At 44.4% G+C, this 26,579-nt stretch overlaps 1 protein-coding gene and 1 long non-coding RNA gene across 2 annotated transcripts in view; one reads left to right on the top strand and one right to left on the bottom strand.

Annotated features, from left to right (window-relative positions):
• Positions 1-26,579, bottom strand: part of LOC138747458 (SH3 domain-binding protein 5-like) — a 93,088-nt gene that overhangs the window by 1,188 nt on the left and 65,321 nt on the right. Inside the window, exons 5-8 of the mRNA XM_069906701.1 lie at positions 18,288-18,418; positions 18,071-18,113; positions 12,586-12,805; positions 8,751-9,002 (exon numbers count right to left, since the gene is read on the bottom strand). Coding sequence (XP_069762802.1) covers positions 8,751-9,002; positions 12,586-12,805; positions 18,071-18,113; positions 18,288-18,418 — 646 coding nt within the window. The remainder of the gene's footprint in view (positions 1-8,750; positions 9,003-12,585; positions 12,806-18,070; positions 18,114-18,287; positions 18,419-26,579) is intronic.
• On the top strand, positions 13-7,235 carry LOC138747466 (uncharacterized). Its single transcript, XR_011347511.1, has 3 exons — positions 13-350; positions 4,739-5,020; positions 7,036-7,235. It is a non-coding gene; the product is annotated as an uncharacterized lncRNA (long non-coding RNA).

Raw genomic sequence — 26,579 nt, 5'->3', positions numbered from 1 at the left:
AAATGAGAGATAACATAGATTAGAAGATTAGTAACTTCGGTTTCATTTTAGTGAAATGTCTATTAAACCATTAATAACAGAATAGCCAATAAAATGGTTATTCTGTTTAACTTTTAAAATGGACTATGACCATATTAGCTACAGCAAACAAGAATGTCAGTGTTTCTGTAAGACAAACTGGTTTTCTATTTCTACATACTGAGCCTCAGAATTCTGGAAGCTCAGAGGGACACCACGTTTTGGATTACAGGGAGAGTGGGATAGGATGGAGGAAGGAGACTGCACAGATCCACCCTTTCGGACCATATTTCAAGTTTCCTGGATGCTCGAGAGCAGCTGTTCTCAACAGGGTAGGTCACATTTACCTCAGTGGCATTGGCACATTCAAGTCAAATTCTCGTTTCCTTTTCACCTCCGGTAACAAATATTTATGACAATAAACACCAAATACAAATTTGCTGACTATACCACAGTAGAAGGGAATGAGATAGCGTACAAGGGGGAGATTGAAAACTTGGCTGAATCGCGCACCAACAACTGCCTTGCACTCAATGTCACCAAAACAAAGGAGCTGATTGTTGAAGGGAAAACCAGAGGTGTACAATATCTGGGGAATCAGAGGTGGAGAAGGTGAGCAAATTTAAATTCTTGGGAGTCACTATCTCAGGGGATCTTGGCATCATGAACAAAGCACGTCAACACCTCTAGTTCTGAGATTTACGGAGGTTTGGTATTGGAAACGCTGGCATATTTATACGAATGCAATAGGAGAAGGCTGTCCTGCCAGTCAAGCCTGCTTGGCCATTCAATGAGATCATGTCCACCTACCTACCATTTCCACACATCCCTTAATTCCCCTACTATGTAGAAATCTATCCAACCTTGTCTTAACTATATTTACTGAGGTGGCCTGCACTGCTTCAGTGAAAAGCAAGTTCCACAGATTCACCACCCACTGGGGAAAAAAAGCACTCATATCCATCCTAAATCTACTACCCTGAACCTTGAGACTATGTCCCCTAATTCCAGTCTGTCCTACCAATGGAAACAACTCTATCTTATCTATGCCTTTCATAATTTTATATGTTTCTATAAAATCCCCCCCCCCTCATTCTAAATTCCAGCAAGTTTGACACAATCTTATCATTGAATAACCCGCTATCGACCTGGTGAACCTCCTTTGCCTCCAAAGCCTTCCTCACATAAGGAGACCAGAACTGTATGCAGTACTCCAGATGTAGCTTCACCAGTGGCAGAATAACCTTGCTCTTAAATTCAATCCCTCTTGCAGTGAAGGCCATCATTCCATTTGCTTTCTTGACCACCTGCAAACCAACCTTTTGCAATTCATGCGCAAGCACTCCCAAGATCTGCATTTCAGCCCGCTGCAATCACTGGCCATTTAAATAATATTCTGATCTTTCATTTTTCCTTCCAAAGTGGATAACCTCACATTTATCAACATTGTACTCCATCTGCCAGACCCTTCCCCACTCACTTAACCTATCTTTATCTCCCTTCAGTCTCTCCGAATCCTCTGAACAATTTGCTTTCCACTCATTTTAGTGTCATCAGCAAACTTCCAGGTCATTTGTATCGTTAACAGTTGTGGCCCAGCACCGACCCCTGCGGCACCCTGCTCACCGCTGATTGCCAACCAGAAAACACCCCGTATCCCAACTCTCTGCTTTCTTTTGGTTAGCCAATCCTCTATTCATGCACGTACATCAGCCCCAAGTCTATGCATTCTTCTGAATGAGTATTATGTGAACACCATCTTGAATTCAAGGTAAACAATGTTTATCTGCTTCCCTCTATCTACACATTCGTTATATCAGAATCAGGATTTATCGTCATGAACAAGTCATGAAATTTGGTGTTTTGTGGCAGCGTCACAGTGCAAACATTCAGATTATAACCACCTTACATCAATCATATTAAAAGTCATAATAACAGTGCAGAAAAAGTCAGGCAGGGTCTTTGGTTCATTGATCATTCAGGAATCTGATGGCAGCGGGGAAGAAGCTGTCCTTGTGTTGCTGAGTGCTCGTCTTTAGGCTCCTGCACCCTTTTCCCCGATGGTGGCAGAGTGAAGAAGGCATGGCCTGGGTGGTGGAGGTCTTTGAGGATAGAGGCTGCATTTTTAAGACACCCATCTCATAGATGTCCTGAACGGAGAGATGTCTGGTGCCTGTGATGTCTCAGGCAGAGTTAACGACTCTCTGGAGTTTATTCTTGTCCTGAGAGTTGGCACCTCATACCAGGCAGTGATGCAACCAGAGAGCATGCTCTCTACAGTACACCTGTAGACGTTTTTGAGAGTCTTCAGTGACTCCGCAGACTCCTCACAAAATATAGCCACTGGGGAGCCTTCTTCGTGATCACATCAACGCGGAGGCACCAGGACGGATCCTTGGAGATGTTGACAACCAGAAATTTGAAGTTCTTGAGCCTTTCCACTACTGAACCCTCGAGGACGACTGGGTCCTGTTCCCCTGACTTCCTCCTTAAGTCCACAATCATCTCTTTGGCTTTCCTAACCTTGAGCGCAAGGTGGTGTCGTTACCCCACTCAATGAGCTGATCCAGCTCCCTTCTCTACGCTTCCTCATTGCCGCTTGTGATTCTGCTGACAACTTAAAAACCTCCAGTAAATTGTCAAACTTTCCTGAATCCATGCCACGTCTGTCTGATGTTTCCATTTCGCTCCAGATGCTTCACTATTACTCTTTTAATGACAGCTTCAAGCATTTTCCCAAATACAGATGTTAAACTAACTGGCTGAGAGTTCCCTGCCTGATGCCTACATTCTTTTTTGAACAGTGGGTTGACATTCACCCTCTTCCAATCCACTGGGACCTGCCTGTAAATTATCATCAAAACCTCAAAAATAACATCTACCATTTCTTTCAGTACCTGGGATTGGATTCCATCAGGACCAGGGAACTTGCCTGTCTTTAGAACCTCAAGTTTTCTGAGTACGACCTCGCTATTACATCCAGGTCCTTGCCTCCCATCACACCCATAACATCTGTCTTTGAACATGTCCTTCGCCATGAATACTGACAAAATAGTCATTCAAAGTCTCGGCCATTTTCTCTTTACCCATTATCAATTCCCTCTTCTCACTTTAGCCACCCTTTTGCCCTTGAGATAATTACTGTCCGTTTTTGTATTATGCACTAATCTTTTCTCAGTCAACTTTCCCCCTTTTTTTTGCTCACTTCATCGTTCTTTATTGCTTCTTAGTTTTCCCAATCTTCTAGTATCCCAACTTTGCATACACAAGCTTTTAGTTTCATGCCTCCTTGGTATCCTTCGGTATCCAGGACTGGCTGTCCCCACCTTTACCTTCCTTGCTTTTAACTGGAACATACTATTGTTGAGCACCTTGAAAATCTCTCTGAAAGTCTTCCTATATTCCCCAGCCATCGCTCCCTCGCCCCCTTATTTGGGAAAAATGCACTTGTTTTAGACCGAACTATCACACCCTCCATTTATACAATAAACTGAATCATACTGTGATCACTCTTTCCAAGGGGATCCCTAATTACAATCGCTAATCTTACATGTCTCGTTGCACAGGACCAGATCCAAGAGAGCATGTTCCATTGTAGTTCAGTAATATGCTGTTCGAGACAGCCATCCATGAAGTTCTCCTCAAGGTTGCTTCCTCCAACCTGATGCATGCAGTCTCTGTGCATGTTAAAGATCCCCATCCTTGCATGCCTCCAATATTTGTTGGTTTCTCGCCTGCACCAATAGATATCCCCCTTGACTGTTCCTAATCTCTACCCAAATGGACTCAACATTTCACTCATCAGATCTCACATCATCTCTCATTGTGGCCCTGATCTCATCCTTAACCAAGAGCTACTCCACCTCCCTTATTCCCTATTATCTTTGGATATTTAATTCACAATCATCACCACTCTGCAACCATGTTTCTGTCATGGCCACTAAATCATACCGCTCTCTACTGATTTGTGCCACAAGTTCGCTGACCTTGTTTCGAATAAGCATTCAGATAAATTTCTACAGATTTGTGGTGGAAAGTGTGCTGACCGGCTGCATCACGGGGACACCAATACCCCTGAGTGTAAACCCTCAAAATATGTAGTGGACACAGCCCAGGACATCACAGGCAAAACCCTCCCCACCATCGAGAACATCTACAGGGAACACTGCTATCAGAGAGCAGCAGCAATCATCAAAGACCCCCACCAGGAAAGAGGTGTAGGTGCCACAAGACTTGCACCACCAGGTTCAGGAATAGCTGCTACCCCTCCACCATCAGGCTCCTCAACAACAAACTCAATCAGGGACCCATTCAAGACTCGTGCACTTTTTTCCTCTCTATATTACACAGTACGCAATGAAAAAAAAACAGTCGAGACTGGCAGCTCAAGAGCACCACTCCCATGCACAATCTCATTCCACACAAATGCTCAAAGGTTCAGGCAGCAAGTCTGCAAAGAGAAACAGAGTTAATGGTCCTGATTGAAGTCACCCCGTCATGAAACTAATGAAGGGTCTTTGCTTTGAAACAATTGTATTTCCTCCTGCACCTGCTGTCTGTGTCCATTTTTAATTCAGATTTTCAGCATCTGCAGTTCATAACACCCAAGTACTGGACAACAAAGATTTTGCTTCCTGAACACATGGGTGCATTTTATGGATTTTGGGCTGCTGATCATGAAAATCACCTTAAAGTTTTCCTATTATGTACCTTCTTTTAGATATTTTTGTGATTTCCTGTCATATTTTAAGTCCACGTCAAGCAGACAAAACCATGAAGTGGAACACGTCATTGAAAATTCATTTTCTGCACTCACACGTGGACTTCATCCCTGCTAATCTTGGTGCGATCAGTCACGGACACGGTGAAATATTTCACCAGGATATTGCGACCGTGAAAAACCGTGATCAGGGCAACTGGAATCCATCAGTATTGTTGGACGCTGACACAAGAGGCATCAGATGCCAAGTACAAACGAAAATCAGCGGCAAAACATTTTGAGGTCAGTTAAACTGACACAATATCTCAACATCGTTATGCAAATAAACATGCAAAATTCAATAAAAGAGAGCTGGGGCAGAGCAATGATCTTTGAATCCTCTTTGGCTGTAGGAGAGGTTCCGAAGAATTGGAGAATGCCAAATATAGTCTCCTTGTTTAAAAAAAAGGTAATAGGGATCCAAGGAATTATAGACCGGTGAGTCTTACATCAAGGGTGTACAAACTAATGGAGAGGATTCTTAAGGATAGGATCTATGAGCATTTGGATGTACAGTTTACTCAGGGATAGTCAGCATGGCTTTGTGAAGGGAAGGTCATGCCTCACGAGTCTAATTGAGTTTTTGAGGAGGTGACAAAATAAACTGATGTGGGTAGGGTTGAAGATGTGGTCTACATGGATTTTAGTAAGGCATTTGACAAGATTCCCCCCGCCCCCCCCCATGAGAGACTCATCCAGAAAGTTGTGAGGCATGGGATCAGTGGAACCTTGTCCGTGTGGATAAAAAATTGGCTTGTAGGAAGAAAGCAGAGAGTAGTAGTGGAAGGAAAGTAGGAGGTCGGTGATGAATGGAGTACCACAAGTATCTGTTCTGGGACCCCTGCTCTTTGTGATTTTTTAAAAAATAAATTACCTGTAGTGGCAGAAGGAAGGGTCAGTAAGTTTCCAGAAGAATTGTGAATGAAGCTGAAGGTTTCATAGGTTAATGGAATGCAGAGTTGGACAGAGAAGTGGCAGATGGAGTTCAATCCGGATAAGTGTGAGGCAAAGCATTTTGGAAAGACAAACCAGAAGACTAAGTACAGGGTTAATGGTCGGTTACTTAAGAGTGTGAATGAACAGAGGGTCCTTGGGTGTCCAAATCCATACATCCCTCAAGGACACCACACAGGTTGATAGGATAGTGAAGAAGGCCGATGGGATGCTGGGCTTCATTAATAGGGGGATGTTGCAATTCTACACATCTTTGGTAAGACCACACGGAGTATTGTGTTCAATTCTGGTTACCTCATTATAGGAAGGATGTGGAAGGCATGGAGAGGAGGCAGAGGAGATTTACCAGGATGTTGCCTGGATGGAGAAATAAATCTTATGAGGCAAGGTTAGCAGAGCTGGGACTTTTCTCTTTGGAGCGTAGAAGGATGAGAGGAGACTTGATAGAGGTCTACAAGATTATGAGAGGCATAGATAGGGTGGACAGCCAGCATCTGTTTCCCAAGGCAGGAATAGAAAACAACAGAGGACATATATACCAAGAGAAGAAAGGGATGTTTAAGGGAGACATCAGGGGTAATTTTTTAATATATATATATATACACACAGATAGTTGTGGGTGCCTGGAATGCCTTGCCGGGGATGGTGGTGGAGGCTGAAACATTGGGGGGCATTTAAGAGACTCTTAGACAGACACATGGATAGAGGAAAAGTGGAGGGTTATGGGGTAGGGAGGGTTTAATACTTTTTTTTAGGAATATATGTGTCAGTGCAGCATTGAGGGCTGAACATTGAACTGTTGTGGAGTTCTATGTTCTACTGTGGTTCTCAACCTTTATCTTTCCACTCACATTCCACCTTAAGTAATCCCTATGCCATCGGTGCTGTGATTAGTAAGGGATTGCTTAAGGTGGGATGTGAGTGGGAAGGGAAGGTTGAGAATCACTGCTCTGGACCCAATTGTGACTGAAATATTTTGCTTGAGAAAAATTGCCATTGGCCCATTTCCTTTGGAGTTCTGAAACTGTGCACATAACGAGTCAATGAGGGACAATTAAAACAGTGGTTTTCAACCTTTTTCTTTCCACCCACATCCCACCTGAGGCAATCCCTTACTAATCACAGAACACCGATGGCATAGGGAATACTTAAAGTGGGATGTGAGTGGAAAGAAAAAGGTTGAGAACCACTGATCTAAAAATTAATTTAATGTTTCTCTAACTTCCTGCATAATACAGCAAATCTGGAATTATTTTTGTGTTCAGCTTGAAGTTATCCATCATAATCTCCAATTTTTTTTTCAGGAAGCAAACATTTTAAAAAAAATGGTTGTCCAGTTAACTTTCCCACGACAAAAACAAACTTAAACCACACTCCGAATCTTTGGATCAGTAGGTAGGTTACAGCTGCTCAAAAAAATGTGCCTTCACTACCATGATTCACCTTATACTCTGGCAGGAGATACGCTGACTAGGTCACCTATCTGAGAACGTCACCTGGTTTTCCGAGACTCACTAGATGCTTTCAAACTGCCATGAAAAATTGGGTGAAGCAGGTAATTTGCCCGGTTAGCACCCCATTCACAAGGCAGCTTGAAAGGGTCCAACCCGGTCAGCATCTTCCAAAGTCAACTGGGTCTCTGCTCTACCTCAGAGATAGTAAGGGAACCCAGTTAAACTTACCCAGGACCTGTCGACTGGCAGCTTGAAAACAATAATGGCCGACCCAGTTGCTCCAGTGATGTCAGCACTTACATCGCAGGGAATAACCCTGCTGAAGTGTCTGCGGTGATCGGGGGTAGAGAGGAGTCACTACCAGGGCCTGGGGTGGAGAAGGGGTGGGGGTATGTGCACAATCAGTGGGAGAGGGGTCACTGCCACGGGGGAGAGAGCAAAATGGTCACTGCCATGGGGGAAGAGAGGAGAGGGGTCTGCTGCCGAGGGGTGGTGGGGTAGCACATTTGAAGGTGGGGGGGGAGACTGACAGTTGGTGGGGGGGGGGGAACGGGGAGACTAGTTTATGTGACACATCACTTACCGTGTCCTCGCGGGGACAGGATCCCCCTTAAATCACTGGGTTGGCGATTTACTGGGACCATCCCCCCTGCAGCATAAAATGTGCTGGAAGCATCTTTGCCCCACTAATCACACCTGGCTCCTAGGAGGGCTACCCGGGGTTTGCAGCTTAAGAGCACCTACTGAGAGCAAACAATGTTTGTTGGTTGATCAATGCTGGGTCTTCTGTCTGCCACCTGAATGGCAACACAGTTTCGAGAGCAAGGTCAACATGCCTGTGGCCACAACTTTGGGATGGGATCTGCGGCAAGTGGGATGAGCAAACAGTTCTGTTCCACTGCATACACCAGGAATTTTGGAGCTGAATTTCAGCATCCTCCAAAATTGAAGATCCCCTTCAACTTTCTCTCACCTGAAGTGAAGTGGGATTTTGCAGTGAAATGGCTGCTGTGTGTAATCAGCAAAATGCATTGCGCTTGCCCAGACTCCTCTGACATCATCTCTCAAACCCATGACCTCGTGAAGGAAAGGGGTGCAGACACGTGGCAACACCACCGCCCATAGATGCTGCCCCACCTCAATCACCGTCACCAATCCCTCATTATTACTGGGTCTAAAAGGACACACGGGGCCAATCATTCAATGCTGGGCTTCGCAGCGTGGCCACATCACACAAATATGAGTAGATATTTTAAAAAGTGGTACAGTTAGCATAGTGGTTAAAGCAACACTGTTCCAGTGTAAGCGATTGGAACTGGGGTTCGAATCCTACACCGTCTGCAAGTAGTTCGTACATTCTCTCTGTGTTTGCGTGGGTTTTCCCCGGGAGCCCCGGTTTCCTCCCACCATTCAAAAACGTACCAGGGATTGTAGGCTAATTGGGTGTAAATTGGGCAGCATGGACACATGAACTGACAAGGCCTGTTACCATGCTGTGTGTCTGAACTTAAATTTTAAAATGTTCTCCCTCACTTAAAGCGCTTTACCTCTAAAGCATCACTGACCTCGTTCTGCATCACATTCAGGAGAGGAAGCTCCGCTGCATTCACTACGAGGCCCCAGAATGGGAGAACCTGCAGCACAATCGGACACTGGACTCAACAGTTCCAGGCTGGGGCGGCGAGTTACAGTAGGAAAGGGATTAGGCTGATCCAACGGGCTGGTTGGGCAGGAGCTTAAACTGGTCTCGGACTGGCTCTCCGAATCTTCAGTGACTGGTTCACTGCTATTATCTTCATCAAATATCTCAGATGTCACTGCAAGAGAAAGGCGATTGCTGAATATCAGAAACCCATCAAAAATCCATCATCAAAAAGTTCCATTAGTTTAGACAATGCAATAGGTTTATTTCTAATTTAAAAGAACATATCAAGTGCTAGAGCACTGAAGGCCAGTGGTTTCTATGTCTACTTTCCAGTGTCTGTGTTCCTCCTATTTGTGTAACCTCAAATGTAGGCTGTGCAAATCCATTCAGTGCTGTTCTCCATGAGATGAAATTTGTAGACAACTCGAGGACAAGCCCAGATTCCTTAGAGCAGTGGTTTCTCCAAGGATATTGCTAAGATTATTGACACGTTCATTGAATAAAGTCCACGTCCACCAAAATTCTTCCTTGTGTATAAATGTGGATTGAGAAGATAGCAAATGTAACCTCACCATTTGAGGAAGGAAGGAGAGGGGAAAAAATACCGTGGACTATAAACCATTTAGCCTGACATCCGTGTATTACAGTAGAAGTCCTAACATCCTTGGGGATTGGGTCGGACCAGATATTCTGGATTCTCAGGTAATAGTTTTAAAATTCAAATTTAAGGAGGAATAAAGAAGAGATGAACACAGACAGTTTAATAGGGAATGGCAGTGCAGAAGGACCGCAGGAGACATTGACAAGGCTGGGTGACTGGGTTTGGACATGGAAGATGGAAAATAATGTAGGAAAGTGATTGATGTTTATTAACTTTCAGAGGGACTTGTGTGTCAGGCTACACCAGTGATCGCAACCTTTTTGTTTCCACTCGCATCCCACTTTAACTATTCCCTATGCCATCGATGCTCTGTGATTAGTAAGGGATTGCTTAAGGTGGGATGTGGGTGGAAAGAGAAAGTTTGAAACCCACTGTTTTAATCGTCCCTCATTGACTCGTTATGTGAACGGTTTCAGAACTCCAAAGGAAATGGGCCAACGACAATTTTTCTCAAGCAAAATATTTCAGTCACAATTGGGTGTTGAGCAGTGATTCTCAACCTTCCTTTCCCACCCATATCCCACCTTAACCAATCCCTTACTAATCACAGAGCACTGATGGCCTCGGGATTACTTAAAGTGGGATGTGAGTGGAAAGAAAAAGGTTGAGAACCACTGGTGTAGACAATCACAGGAAATTAATGTGTTGAGCCAGCAAGCCATTAGAAAGGTAAAAGCTAATGTTTGCCATCATTGCAAGAGTGTTTGAGTGCGACAGTGCTGTGATTATCTGGGTTCCAGTGAAACCGCATTTGGAATATTGTGCACTGATCTGCTCTCCCTACTAAGGTTTTTTAATAATGCCATGAATATGTGAGAGGGAGTAGCAGGTTATTGCTTCATCTCTCTGAAAGATGCCATTTCTGTCAGCGGCCAATGCACTATGTGGTCTGTTAGCCCTATAATAAACCCATCAGTCGGACAGGAAGGAACAAACTTGTGATCTAGAAGGTGTGCGTTAATGCGTGTCCACAACTGACAAGCTTCTGCTCCAGATTTAAGACAAAGGTCATCTTGCAACTGATTACACTGTAGATTTATAAATATAGAACCTGGTTATCAAAATCCCCTCCAGAAGATCTGTAAATGAGGACGGCATTTTTAAAAAGAGTATTAATGGATGGTATTTGGACGTTAGAAGTGAAAGAATGAACAAAGATGATTTGTGAGGTTGTGTTTGGAAAGCTTGGACACAGAAGTCATTCAGAGTGAGACAATATAAGGCATTTATAACTAAAGTCATATGAATGAAACAACAAATGATCCACCATGTCCAAGCATCAAAATTAATAGCATATTATTATTCTCCAAATGTAATCAGATCAGCATGTCACATTAGTCACCCTTACTGATCTCCAAGAATCCTTCAGACTGCTTTTCTACATGAATGAGAACGGTTGCATCACGGAGAAGACCACGGACAATGACCACACTGATGGTTCTGTTCAACCCTGACCCGCATACAAATCTCCAGATTGTTTCAACATCCAGCGTCAAACTGGCAACCGCGTGGCTTACAAATAAATAATCACGCCTTGTGGTCACAATGTTGCCTTTCATTTCAAAGAGAGCCATTGAATAGTTATTTGGATCTGACAGTGACTCAAGGGAGATTCATGCATCAGGCAAACAACAATGGGCTGTCAGTTCCATATCTTTATCAGCCCACTCTTCCGATTTTCACCGTGAAAAGATTTTTTTTGCTCTATTTTGAACTCTTGATTTTCAAGGCTATGGCTACTGCCCACTGTTCAAAACGTACCAGGGTTTATGATTTCATTTAATCAAACATGGGATCATGCACAGGTCTGAGGGGGTTTGGTTTTCAGGCCAAACATAGTGTTGAATAACTCGGCACTGAAGAGTCAGACTGGATTGGATGCCTCCCTCTGAAATGGGGCTCAAACACATAACCACCTGATTCAGAGGTAAGAGTGTCTCAGCTTTCCGATCAGTCAGTCTCGTCTTTGAGCAAGAGGTTTACTTGCACCGTCTTGGTTTAAACTTCACGTTACTGCACATGGGAACTAAGAGAACCACTGATAGTGAAGAAAGGCCTCGTAATACTTCCTGACCTGCACAATGTTTCCAGCATTTTATTACGGCGTTAATGTCTATACGTTACCGTGGCACAGCTGGGGGAGTTCTTTTAATCTTTTTTAAATTTAGACATACTGCACGATAACAAGTCCCCAGAGTGGTTGATATCAACCCCTATGGGTCGATGGGACTATCTAAGGGATTGATAAATGCTGGGGGGGGGGGGGGGGGGTCCAAAAGAAGGTCAATAAACCTGGGGGGTGAGGGAGATTGAACTTTTGCGGTGGAAAGCAGGGGTGGATCAATGGAAAATAGCGCCTGCGGCGGGGGGTGGCTGCCATGTTGTACTTGGCCTCAGCCTTTGAATACGTTGAGAACGAACAGGAGGTAGGAGAGAGATGTACATGTTCTTTGTACCTTTGGTAGGCCCCAGCCCCGCCCCGTTCAGCACTGCCACCACCCCCAATCCAGCGTCGCTGCCAACCCCTCTCCCGGGGGGGGTCCATGAAGTTGGAGGGAGGGGTTAATGGTCTAAAGTGTTTGGGGACCCCTGTGCTAACTGTTATGCCACTGTGACGCCCATTGATATTAATATTGGCCGGAATATGTTGCCGACAAATTGAGGTGGCTCTTAAATGAACCAGGTGGAACAAAATGTGGTGTAGCTTGGGGGAGACATTTACCGTCTTAAAAACATGATCTATTCTTGGGGAAAAAAAAAGGTGCGTCCAGCTGCCAATCCTACCTATAACCTTTTGCATGCTCCCCATTCCACTCTGCCTTGATCAATGAGGTTGACGGCTGTTCCGGTCTACCATTAATAAAAGCCTGTCAGTTTCACGACTCTAGTCTTTTGTGATTATTGATGGTGCATCAAGGTTTTAAGCAAGAGAAGAGTGACAAACAAAACTGTGAGGGTACTGTGTGCACGCAAGGTTTCCCCCATTGGACAAGGGGGAAATGCAACTAAAGCGCGAAGTTCACATCCTGGCAACATAACAGTCACTCGTGGCATAGAGCTAAGCAAATAGCTCTGGAGGTAGAAGCAGACTCACTGGATAGCTCATCAGGGTCAGTCTTCAGGCTGGATAAGTCTTCCAGAGAGTTTCCATTTCCTTCAGCGCCAACCCCTCGCCCCCTGGGTCCAATCATGTTAGTGCGCCTCCTCTCGTGAATCTCATCAGAGATCGTCTCCAGGTTCTTCAAGGCCGCCTTGTACTCCCCTTTGGCAGATGACAGCTTGGCCTGCAATTCATCCACGTTCTTCTTCAGTTCCTATCAAGAGGATTCAGAACAGCAATCAATTCACACTCACTGAGTGGAAATGCAGTCAAAAAAAATTCTGTCCCTTAAATACAGGGTTGAAGTCTAATGCCGGAAACTTTCTGTTCAAATTGAAATAAAAATCCAATCAGCAGCATATTTAACAGGACATTTTGGCCCAATACGACTTCCCAAGTATTCACATTCTCCTCCCATTCTACTGATACATTCTCTCCTTACACTGCAGTATTCAAATAGCTTTAACCGTATTTATTCATCAATCCTCTCTTCTTGGTGTTATTCCCTTCAAACATTCAATCTTTTCCATCAGTCCAACCATGTTCCTTCATGGAAGAATTCCAACAATTGATCTCTGCCTTCTCACTGCAATTACTGATGGCTACTGAGGGGCAATCCATATTTGATTGTGATTGTAAACACCAAGTCTACACAGGAGCAAGCGCCAATACTCAGGACAAGAAAAACAGAGTTGTTAACTCGGCCTGCAACACCAGCCTTTGCTCCGGGTCGTAAGAAAGCAGCCTCTATCCTCAAAGACCCCCCACCACCCAGGCCATGTCCTCTTCACTCTGCTACTGTTGGGGGAAAGGTCCAGGAGCCTAAAGACGAGCACTCAGTGGCACAAGGACAGCTTCTTCCCCGCTGCCATCAGATTTCTGAATGATCAATGAGCCGAAGACACGGCCGGACTTTTCGTGCCCTGTTACTTTGACTTTTAATATTATTGTTGTAAGATGATTATAACATGAATGCATCGTGAAGCTGCCAAACACTGTATTTCATGACTTGTTCATGACGATAAATCCTGATTCCGAGATCACTCAGCCCTTCAAAATCTTCCCGTAACTTCCACAGGTCTTTCAGCTACAATTCTTGGCACCCCTAACACTTTACTCCACACGCCAAATCCAAATTGAAAAGATTACATCTCATTCTTTCAAGTTCAAACTGAGCCGGACGGTCCAGTGAAACATCAGGGTTATTCAATGAGCACTCAAAGTGCTTTGCAGTTCAGTGAAAGATAAAATCTGGTGCGACAAGTTATGTTATATTTTATTTTGTATTGTTCTAAAGGAGATAAATTGGGGCAGGTTTTTTAGTGCAGGTCACACATACAAACACTTCAAAACAGATCTCATTTAAAATCCCAGAGCTCTGCTCAAGCCAGAATGCCTATAAGGACTTGACAAGTAGGTGTTAATTGGACATGCTGTGGAGTAATCGATTATTGTTATGGAAAGCAACAGATGAATGAACTCAGAAGATTGGGTCCAGTGCCGCAGTCTGACTGCAGTTTGCTGTTCTAAGAAGGTCATGTGGTTTTCTCTTAGAGAGAATTCAGTTCTACAGTTCAGCGTCAGCAGCTGGGACTGGAACAGGACAAGCTGCAAGCTTGTGGAAAACCCCATTTGGAAGACTAATTGTGAGTTCTTAGCTCAGCCTGGTCAAAGCCCTTGACATCCATACAAGAGGAGAGGACTCGCTATATAATGTTTCACTTGAAATAAGGGAAACAGAAAAGGAACTCTGTGGTGACCTGATAGAAAGAGGTTGTCGTCTGGAAAACCCTGAGGGGGCAAGTTTTTTCAGCAAGACACTGAAGTGGCTGATCAGAAGGAATCAGGTTGTGTCCAACGAACCACAAATCTCTCTGAAAACCGACAAGAACCTGCCTGAGCGGTAATCATTTACCTTTCAAGCACCAGAGCCTGGTGGAAATTCATAAATGTTTAATTCTGTGCACAGTAGAAGAATTGCCTGATACCGATGAACTAGGAGGAGTGAGAAGGGAGATTGGATGGTGAACCAAAGATCATTTCAGAACTCACCCACACGTGACATTAACGTGCACTTAGAATTAGGAGGAGGTTAAGTTAATAGTAATAAAGTTTGATCCTGTTTTTATGTTTACAGATAATCAAAAGCAACTTTTGTTTAAGTAACTACTTGTCTTGGTGAATATCTATTGCTGCTGGGTTTTGGGGTCCTCTGTGCCTGTCACACTGGCAGACCCGGTGGTTAATGTATTTTTAATTTCATTTTTAATTTGTTATTTGTCCTCAGTCAATGGAGTTTTGGTCTTTTAATGTTAAATAAGTGTTTTTGCCTTTTTATGTGTTTATTTAAATGGCTATTGTGCTTTTATTTGTTGTTTTCAGTTGTTGAGGGGTGGGTGGGTGGGAGGGATAAAACCAGACTCGGTAGAAGAAATGTCAATGTACTTGATGAACATGATTGTTGTGAATTATTGGAATTGTCCAAGTTTAGAAAAATCATCATTAAAATATTTTTCAAAAAGATGAAGCAAAGTGAATTCAAGCACAATAAATCAATACAATGTTTAATTTTATTATTCAACGATTCTGGGGTGGTGTGTGTGTGGGGGGGTGGGGGGAGGAGGTCTTTGTGTGGCCTCAGCATTTGAAGGAGAAATTAATTAGATAGATTCTCCCCCACCAGTAACGTAATGTCTGAGGGGATGCATCGAAGGAGGGCAGCCTTTGTTTCCTTCCACGGATACCCTTCTCTCTGCGACCTCCGCTGTGTGCTTGCCCTGATCCAGATCTATGGACACCCTCGCCACTCCCCCACCCCCCATTTGAAGGATCATCTCTAGGATGCACCTGACACACAATGTTTTCAGCAGTAACAGCCATCGGGTGGAAGTGTGAGCACCTTGCTATTTGAATAGGGATTTTTAGGACTGGGAATCAGGAGTGATGAAAGAGGAACTATTTCTAATCACCGTGACTTAGTGGGAAGGAAGTCATGTTGTGGATTGAGTACTGAGGAATATCTGGGATCACAGTCTCTCTCTCCCTCTCCGACCTCCACACCCGCGCAAGTGTCTGCCTGTCTTTGTCTCTCACTCTCTCTCCACCCATCTCTCTCTCTCTCCCCCTGTCTCTATCACTCTCTGCCCCGTCTCTCTCTCTCACTCTCTGCCCCGTCTCTCTCTCTCTCTCTCTGCCCCGTCTCTCTCTCTCTCTCTCTGCCCCTCTCTGCCCCGTCTCTCTCTCTCCCTCTCTCTGCCCCGTCTCTCTCTGCCCCGTCTCTCTCTCTCTCTCTGCCCCATCACTCTCTCTCTCTCTCTGCCCCGACTCTCACTCTCTGCCCCGTCTCTCTCTCTCTGCCCCGTCTCTCCCTCTCTGCCCCGTCTCTCCCTCTCTGCCCCGTCTCTCCCTCTCTGCCCCGTCTCTCCCTCTCTGCCCCGTCTCTCTCTCTGCCCCGTCTCTCTCTCTCTCTGCTCCGTCTCTCTCTCTCTGCTCCGTCTCTCTCTCTCTCTGCTCCGTCTCTCTCTCTCTGCCCCGTCTCTCGCTCTCTCTCTCTCTCTGCCCTCTCTCTCTCTCCCTCTCTCTGCCCCATCTCTCTCTCTCTCTCTGCCCCGTCTCTCTCTCTCTCTGCCCCGTCTCTCTCTCTCTCTCTCTGCCCCGTCTCTCTCTCTCTCTCTCTCTCTCTGCCCCGTCTCTCTCTGCCCCGCCTCTCTCTCTGCCCCGCCTCTCTCTCTGCCCCGCCTCTCTCTCTGCCCCGTCTCTCTCTCTCTCTCTCTCTGCCCTCTCTCTCTCTGCCCCGCCTCTCTCTGCCCCGCCTCTCTCTGCCCCGCCTCTCTCTGCCCCGCCTCTCTCTGCCCCGCCTCTCTCTGCCCCGCCTCTCTCTGCCCCGCCTCTCTCTGCCCCGCCTCTCTCTCTCTGCCCCGCCTCTCTCTCTCTGCCCTGCCTCTCTCTCTCTCTGCCCCGCCTCTCTCTCTCTCTGCCCCGCCTCTCTCTCTCTCTGCCCCGCCTCTCTCTCTGCCCCGTCTTTCTCTCTCTGCCCCGTCTCTCTCTTCCCTCTCTCCCATCTCTCTCCCTCCCCATCCTCCCATCTCTCTCTCCTCATTTCTCTCTCTGTCTCTCTCTCCCCTCTTCTTCCTCTCTCTTTCTCCTCCTTTCTGTCCATCTCTCCCTGTCTGTTTGTCCTTCCTTCCCTGTGCCGCTCTCTGTTTCTCCTCCCCCTTCCGCCTCCCCATACACCATAAATACAGAAAGGGGGTGCAAGCGCATGGGACCAGTGGCCATCTTTCATTCCATCTACTGTCTTACGGATTGCTTCATGATTGAAAGCAATCATTGATTGACTGCCTGCAAGACAAACTGTTGGTCGAAAATAACTACAAAAATGGTGATTCATGCAGCAAAGAAACTCAGCTTTCTTTAGCATGTGGTAAGAGCAATGTAACACTACCATTCCCCCACTAAGTCACACGTGGTCAATTTGGAATGATATATAACTGACTACACATCTGATTATGATACAGGAAATGAGCATCAGATACCATTATAGGCCACAATCTCTACAGATGTATTATGACAGATTATTGAAGCAAACATTTTTTTGTTCATTCAATATCTAAACCAGTGGTTCTCAACCTTTTTCTTTCCACTCACATCCCACTTTAAGGGATCCCTTACTAATCACAGAGCACCAATGGCATTGGGATTTCTTAAAGTGGGATGTGAGTGGAAAGAAAATAGTTGAGAACCACTGAGCTGAACAGTTAGTGAAAAGCTAACGGTGGGAGCATTTTTAATTATGGATTTTTCATTTCCACCAGTATGGCCTGAAATGCTTGTTTTTTTTAAATAAACCTGTGAATTACACGGATCTGCATTGTGCAGGTAAAAAGCTTTCAAAGTTAATGCATGTAAACAAGTACTACCTGACGATGCCCATCAGTTCCTAATGGACAGTGCTGGGTTCCATCATGTAAGTCAGCCCCATCTGCCTGTCATGTCTGCTTCCTACCCTCTATTAAGGAAAATCACTCCCAATGAAAGGCTTCACACAAGCTGTTGATGTGGAAATCGACACATTCCACATCCATTTATAAACATTTTAAAAAATCATTCACAGCAAACCCAGCCACAATAAAATATATCAACAGCACAATATAATGCACTTCCTCAGAATCAGGATTTATTGGCCTGAAATTCAGGGTTTTGTGGCAGCGTTCATATTATAACCATCTTACAACATCACTCTATAAAAATAAAAGAGCACGAAAAGTAAGGCAGTGTCTTTGGTTCATTGATCAAGAAGAAGCTTGTCTTTAGGCTCCTGTCCCTGATGGTAGCAGGGTGAAGAGGGCAAGGCCTGGGTGATGGTGGTGGGGGCTTTGAGGATCACAGGGATGTCCCGGCATGTGGGTGCTTTCAGTCACTAGAAATACAGCCCCTGCAATCTAAAGTGACAGAGAGTTTCATGCAAGTGAGTGCTCACCTCCATCTGCAGGTAGTACTTGGCTTTCAGTTCAAAATAGGGCCTGCACCAAAAGAGAGAAAAAATGCATGTTGGAAGGGGGAATATTCCTTCGCATCTTCAGGGCTCCTCAACCTGCATGTGGATGGGTTAGGAGGGGAACCGAGTGCTGGGCACGGGAGGGGGGGAAGCCGTTTGGATTCAAGGGGCCAAGGTGGGACAGGACTGCAGTACTCACTTGGACTTATTAATGGCTCGCTTCAGCTTCTTCTCCAGTTGCTTCATCCTGCTCATTGCTGCATTGTACTTCAGAGCCGTGTCCTTGTGTAGCAGCTCGCTCCTGGTCTTGGTCTGCTCTGCTTCCATGACCTGGTGCAGGAAATGGAAGTGAAGAAGGAACTTGAAATGCACAATGAGAATATTTTAAAATGTCCAACAGCAAGCGGTCTGTATGAAGAGCATGAAAGCTCGAGCAAACCCACTCCCGCCCTCCTTCGCCAGCTACCACCTTCAGAAGCTAGGAACGAGAGACTGTACAACGTGGAAGTGGGAGGAGACCAAAGCGCTCAGAAGAAGCCCACAGAGTCAGAAGGAGAGCGTGCCAACTCCGCACAGGCAGCACCTGAGTGAGGAACGTGGGTCACTGGCTCTGTGAGGTAGCAGCTCCATGGTCCGTTCCTTTCTACTGCTCTCACCCTCAGTGAGTGCAAGACTAGCCCAGTCCTCTGACTGCAACTTAAGCATATATTCGTGCGTTTGTAGCGGTGTGCAACTCTGTCGGGACGAATCGTGGCCCTGTTCATTACGATGGCACCCCGCACCAGTCTCTTCTGCTCTAGAACTTGCATGCTTGTGTCAGCGTGACACACGCAGCAGGGCAGATGCAAGGTCCGACTGCTGATCTGATAAGCAAGCATGTGAAGTTTATATCCACTCTACTGTGATATTCGAGCCAACAGCCTGTGTCTTCAGTCTGCTTGAACGCTCTCCCACAGCCCACTGCAGTGGTGACCCCGAAGAACCATTGGGGGTACCTCCTCAAGTTCACACCGGCATTCGCTGATCCTTTCGTTTGGTTCATTTCACCCACCAATGCTTTTGCCAACTGTGACAGATTATGTTATATTTTGTATTGTAGATGTAGATATGTTTTAAAGGAGATAAATTGTGGTAGGTTTTTTAGTTGGATCACATACAGATACAAACACTTCTCATTTAAAATGCTGGAGCTCTGCTCAAGCCTGACAGTCCAGGCTCTGAGAGCCTTTGCAAGAACTTTGAAGAATGCCTATAAGGACTTCACAAGTAGGTGTTAATTGGACATGCTGTGGAGTAATGGATTATTGTTGGAAAGCAACAGATGAACAAACTCGAAAGACTAGGTCCAGAGCTGCAGTCTGCCTGAGTGCAGAGTGCTGTTCTAAGAGGGTCATGTGGTTTTTGTCAGAGAGAGTGAGAGAGCAAGAGAGCGAATTCAGTTCTACAGTTCACCAGCAGCAGCTGAGCCTGGAACAGGACAAGCTGGCAAGCTTATGGAAAAACCCCATTTTGAAGACAGATGTGAGTTCATAGTTCAGCCTGGTCAAAGCCCTTGTGGTTCATGCAAGAGGAGAGGACTGGCTGTATAAAATTTCACTTGAAAGAAGGTAAACAAAAAGGAACTCTGTGGTTTCTTGAAAGAAAGAGGTTATCATCTGGAAAACCCTGATGGGGGCAAGTTTCTTCAGCAAGACGCTGAAGTGGCTGATTGGAAGGAATCAGTTGTGGGTGTCCAACAAGCAACCAATCTCTCTCTGAAAACCAACAAGAACCTTCCTGAGCGTGTACCATTTTCCTTTCAAGCACCAAAGCCTGGTGAACTTTATAAATATTAAATTCTGTGCACAGGATAAGAATTGCCTTCAACCAGTGAACTTGGAGGAGTGAGAAATGAGATTGGACTGTAATCAAATAACATTTCTGAACTTGTACACACACATTACATTCACATGTGCTCAAAATTAGAAGGGGGTTAAGTTAATAACATTTGATCCTGTTTTCATGTTTAAAGATAATTAAATGCAACTTTTGTTTAAGTAACCATTTGTCTTAGTGAATGTCTATCGCTGCTAGGTTTTGGGGTCCTCTGAGCCCATAACACAACCAGTCGGCAATATTAAAAGATTGGATTGCAAACTTGGCCTCAAACGTTGCTCAGGATTGCCCAAGGTTCTGGGAAGACCAATTCACCATCCACTGAGGCAACAGAACGACTGCGCTCAGATGTGAAATCAATGAGAGTGAGTCACTCCAGATGTGCAATGGATTTCTGCTTTTCCGCTCAGCAGACAGGAAATGATGCAGGATTCTGGGATTCCCAGCAACTTACCCATGACTTGTCACAGTAAAACTTGTGGCCTTTACTCTGAGTTAACTGTATATTATTGCCACACTAGTTTAAGTACACGATCACAAGGTCAAATGGTCACAAAACAAACATTCTTACACATGACAATAAACTTGAACATAATACTTAAGGTTTGAATGAGAGTTTATGAATGAACGCCAAGTAGAGAAATTTGACGTTCTTCCACACATTTATGTATAAAAGTGGTTGTACCTCATAGATAAAGACCATGAGATCAAAACAGCAGAATTAGACCAAGGCTGACGTTTTCTTTCAACCCATACTCTTGCTTTCTCCCCATAATCTATGACACCCACTTCCCGACCAATGACCTCCACTTAACTATTCCCAATGGCTTGGTGTTCACAGCCATCCATGGCAATGAATTCCACAGATTCACCACCCTCTGGCTGAAAGAACTTCTCCTTATCTCTGACCCAAAGCGATACACTTTTATATTGAGGCGTGGCCCTCAGGTCCTAGGCACTCCCACTAGTGGAAACATTGTGGAAGCGACAGCTCATGTATTAATTCAGATGCATCAGGAAACGAGCCCAGGCACCTTTGGCAGGAATCTACTTCTACCATGCTGTAAATAAAATTTAACTTCCTCACGCTTGCAGAGTGGTGGAACGAGCTGCCATCTGAATTGGTGAATGCAAGCTCAATTTTGACATTTAAGAAATATTTGTCAGGTATGTGGATGGGAGGGGTATGACTCGGGTGCAGATCAGTGGACAAGGCAGCATATTGGTTAAGTGCAGACTAGAAGGATGAAGCACCTGTTTCGGTACTGTGGTTCCATCACATTTTAGCCCAATTTCACAGATTATTTTCACCAGATCCATTTCAGTTTTTGTGCCAAAAGACCAGGTTCTAGATACGAGTGAACACAAGGAGAGGCCTTTTGAGTTCTCTATTTCATAGATTAATGGTTGACCTTTTACTAAGTGCCTTTCTTTTTGACACCAATCCTGTTCACTTGACTCCTAAAATTCTATTAATCTCTGTCTTGACTATACTCAGCAACTGAGTCTCCAGGGCATGCTTAGGTGGAGTCCAGAAAGGACATTTCTGCTGAGCATGGAAATTTCTTCTCACCTTAACCCAGTGGTTCTCAACCCTTTTCTTTCCGCTCACATCCAACTTTAAGTAATCCCGATGCCATCAGTGCTCTGTGATTCATAAGGGATTGCTTAAGGTGGGATGTGGGTGGGAAAGGAAGGTCGAGAATCACTGCTCTAGACCCAATTGTTATTGAAATATTTTGCTTGAGAAAAATCGTCATTGGCCCATTTCCTTTGGAGTTCTGAAACAGTGCACATAATGAGTCAACGAGGTATGATTAAAACAGTGGTTTTCAAACTTTTTCTTTTCACCCACATACTACTTTACATAATCTCTATGCCATCGGTGCTCTGTGATTCATAAGGGATTGCTTAAGGTGGGATGTGGGTGGAAAGAAAAAGGTTGAAAACCATTGTTTTAATATTACCTAATTGGCTCGTCACGTGCATGGTTTCAGAACTCCAAAGGAAATGGACCAATGACCATTTTTCTCAAATAAAATATTTCAGAAACAGAGCACTGATGGCATAGGGATTACTTAAAGTGGGATGGGAGTGGAAAGAAAAAGGTTAAGAACCATTGCCTTAATCCTAATATCTGACACCTTGTTTGAAGACTAAGAATTCAGATTCTAGTCAACTCAGCCAGGGTAAATTTTACCTCTTCAAATACCCCATCTTAAGGACTTTATATGTGTACGTGCTGACAAGAGACATTTATTAAATTGTAAGGAAAAGAAATAAAAGAGGAAGAAATTTCTCCCAATAGCCCCTTCCACACCACCAACCCTCCTAGGAAGCGGGTGAACTCACTGGGCATGCTCCGCCCAAGAGCCTTTCCCACTGAACCATAATTTACCTGGTTAATTGGCAACCCAGCATTTTAAAAGGGGGGGGGGGTTGTTCCTGTCTCCAGCTGTGACAATGTGAGGGCAGGTCCTGTTTTCACACTGCCAGAAGGCAATTAGTGAGTTACTTGGTGAGACTCTGACACTTCCCTCCCCCCCCCCCCCCCCCCCACCAAGGGTCAGAGCCAGTTGAATTCAACTTGCCCTGCCAGGTTAGAACTTTTCACACCGCACAATTACCTGATACAGACCCAGGAAATTACCCGGTTCAACCCACATGTCATCAGCAGTGTGAACACGTTCCAAGGTGAGAATTTCCTCTTGTTTCAAGTCACTAGTCTGATGAAGTATTCAAAAAGTTTTGATATCACCACAAGTTAAAGAGCTTTCCAATGTTTGTATCAAAACAAGTTATATGGGACCAGGTGCAACAGATAACGAACTAGTCAACATGTTGCTGGGAGATTTCCTTCTCTGGCTTTACAGGATTGGCCACCATACATTGGGGGTGCCCCAATGAAAATTCCAGATAACAGCAAGCAGGCCGACCAATGTCATCTACCTGATACATTTCATCCGCCAGATCATGGAAGCAGTGCAGACCAAGTAAAGGAATAAGTGCAACTCCAAATACAGTTTTGAAGCACCATCCAGACTGGAACAGTAACCACTCCCAGAAACCCTGTCAGGATAAGGAACCCAGCAAATATATGCAATGTCCTTATTAAAGACATCCATAGACTATATAATGATAGAGCGCTGGTGATCCTCCTGACCACTAGAGTGATTCACAAACTAATCTGTTGCAGCTTCGGTTGCATTCAAGATGGATGCCTCCACACGGTCCTGTGAGTTCTTTAGCTAATAAAGCACAAAATAACCCAAGTTTATTTATTACAAGAAACATCACTTGGTACCAGGAGTGCACACAGTACCAAGAGGGGAAGAAACAGCAGGAGTGTGCAGAGAGTGTGACAGTTGTCATCAGCAGAGATATGGAGAGTGTAAATGTTCCTGATGCTGTAAATGGACAGGAAATGTCAACCACAAGTGGAGATTGTTCAAACAATGATTCATGCTGTACCTACATGCCACTGGACTCAATAGCAAACCTGATGCATGGAAGATTGCACTGCTACTTACTGTGGAAGGACCTCAGGCACTAAAGGTTTTCAACACATTTATTTTTGCCGAGGCAGAAGACCAGGGAAAGTTAGTCAAGATTATTGAGATGTATAATGAGCACTGTTCACCAAAGAGAAATTATATGTTCAAGAGGTTAGTGTTTCGCTCATACATGCTGTTGCAGGGAGAGAGCATTGATACTTTTTTTTAAAAATGGACTTGAAACTAAAAGCAAGAGCAATAAATTTTGGACTGTTGCAAGATGCATTGATCCATGATCAACTTATGTTCAGGATTATTGATGAGAATATGAGAGAAAGGTTGCTGTGAGAGACAGAGCTTACCTTAGCTGGAGCTGTGAAGCTATACCATGCCAGTATTAAGCTCTGCAGCACACAAAAATGTTCAATGATTGAACAAAAGCCAGTGAAGATTACGACATAGTCTAACCACAGTGTCGAGACACACACACAAACAAATAATGAGATATAGGAAAAAGATGGAGAGACATTCATTGTAAAATGATGTGGCACTCAAAATGATGCCCAACCTATGGAAATGTCTGTAATAAGTGCAAAGGGCAGAATCATCATTTCCAAAGGGAAACAAAACAGAAGTGAAACTTACACTCTATGGAAGACACTGCTGTCAATGATATATTTTTCATGGGCATGGTAGTGCATAAAGATTCAAAACCAACAGACATTAAACAGCCAAGCGTAAACAGAGTCAAGCAGGTTAAGTAGACTGTGTCATTACATACAAATGGAACAAATATTCCTTTCAAGCGCAACATCAGGGCAATGAAGATAAAGCCATACATCCTTACAGATCTTGTACCACTCAAAGCCTACAATGGACAGAACTTCGACATGAGAGGTACATGTTAAAGATAAAGAGCACCACCTCAGGTTTGCAGCAGTCCCAGATGGACATGAAAACAAGCCCAGTGAAGAGGGTGTACACACCAGAGAAATCTATTGTGGTATTGGATGCATTATCCAGGGGAGCCATGCAGAGTGAAGCATGCAGTGATTCACACAGATGTGAATCTCCACAGAAACCTGATCACCAAATCTCTTCCTGTATCTGACGTGAAATCCAAGCAAATCACAGCTGAAGCAGAAAAGGACACAGTTCTACAGAAGGTCATCAGGAATCTGAATGAAGAATGGCCTAGAGGTGAATGTCAGCCATATTACAACATCAGAGTTGAGTTAAATGTTGCCAATGGGCTTCTACCTAGACAGAGTAGAATAGTTATTCCTCAATCACTGCGACAAGGTGTGCCGAAAAGGGTGCATGAGGGGCACCTGGGAATGGAAAAATTCAAGAGGAGGGCCAGACTGCTGTTTATTGGCCAGGGATAAACGCTGACATCGAAAGGATGGTTTCAAGCTGTGAGACTGGTTTAAAACATCATGCAAAGCAGACAAAGGATCCCATGATAATGACCGATGTGCAGAGCCATGGCAGAAAGTTGGGACTGATCTGTTCCACATGGATGAAAATAATTACTTGCTGGTTATTGATTATCTATTTAACTGTCCTGAGATTGCACTGCTTCCCAACATGTCTGCTGCTTGTGTGATCCAATATATGAAATCGATCTTTGCAAGACATGGAATTCTTCAGATTGTTTACAATGGGAATGGACCATGCTACAGCTGTAGAGAATTCCAGAACTTTGCAGAAGAGTATGATTTTTGATGTGACTTTGATTCCTCTGTATTCACAGTCAAACGGTAAAGCAGAGAAAGGAGATCACAGAGTTAAACAGCTGCTGTAGAAAGCACGAGACAGTGGCTCAGATCCGTATCTAGCTCTGTTAAGTTAGAGCTTCACTACTTGAACATGTTGTCATCTGCTGCGCTCCTGATGAGACATTAACTATGCATCACATTTCCCTACTCAGCAGGCTCTTTCAATTCCTCAAGAACGGAAACAAGAGTATCTGTAATGGAGACTGTTACATCACAGATCAGCAGCGATGGAAATTCATCAAGGTAGCATTATTTTTTCCTTTTAAAACACTATATTTATTAATAACCACTAATAATATAACATTAGTCAAATCAAACCCAACTATGTGTGAATGTACGTGTGTGTGAGAGTAAATATGAGAGAGCGAATGCGTGTGGTTGCAATACCCAAACCATTATAGCTTAGGCACAATTCTGGAAAGTGATTCCAGTTTTAGAAATCCATTTTCGAACCCTAGACTTTAAACTGATACACAGAAGTAATCACAAAGGAAGTTGGAGAGACTTGAGAGACCAGACTGTCGAAAACTCACAAATCCTTGTCAAGTTTCTTCCAGAAAAATATCCTATCATACAAATGGTTGTCACAACTCCCCTTTTCCTTGCATAGGTGAAATGAAACAAACGACTTCCATGATGCTTCCAAAACGCAGGCACTGGTCAATCAAAGTGACCTTTCCTTTGGTCATGGTGAGGTTTATTAATTCCTCTGGCTGCCAAGTTGTCCATTATTACACAGAGTCATTCCTGCTCAGTGTTCAATCAGATGGCCACTGTTCCACCCACATGACTCTCTCACCACCTTTGTCCCTGAAGAAAGCACCAAAAGTTCCTTCTCCTCTCCAAAGTAGTGAATTTGGATAGAGCCTGTATTAGTCTCTCCAAAACTATGAATAGTTGCAGCCTGCACTAGCCCTTAAAGTGATAACCACACTACATGAAACATGAGCTCGTAACAAGACAAAAAGCAAACAATGACAAGTCAGCAAGAAATTTAGGGCCACTGGCACAACATGACCCAGTGAGACTCAGATTCCAGCACTTGGGGCCAAAACGCTACTGTTCTGGAGGAAGTAAATCCAAGATCCCACACTGTCAGAACAGAGGATGGTCAAATACTGAGGAGGAATTGAAAGAGCCTGCTGAAAATGCAAGAGACACTGCAGGAACAGACAAATGCAGAAGATCCAGAGGAAACACCACCCATGCTAAATAGTAGTGGACCAGCAGAGCCGACACCAGCCCGTGTTAAGAAGATCCACATGTTATCAAAGCACCTGATAGACTGAATCTCAAAGAAAAAGAACTGCACAGTCAAAACTTTGTGTTGCTGATGTGTTT

Source organism: Narcine bancroftii, chromosome 1, assembly GCF_036971445.1.
Source record: "Narcine bancroftii isolate sNarBan1 chromosome 1, sNarBan1.hap1, whole genome shotgun sequence".
NCBI lineage: Eukaryota > Metazoa > Chordata > Chondrichthyes > Torpediniformes > Narcinidae > Narcine > Narcine bancroftii.
This window is presented reverse-complemented; position numbering and strand designations above follow the sequence as displayed.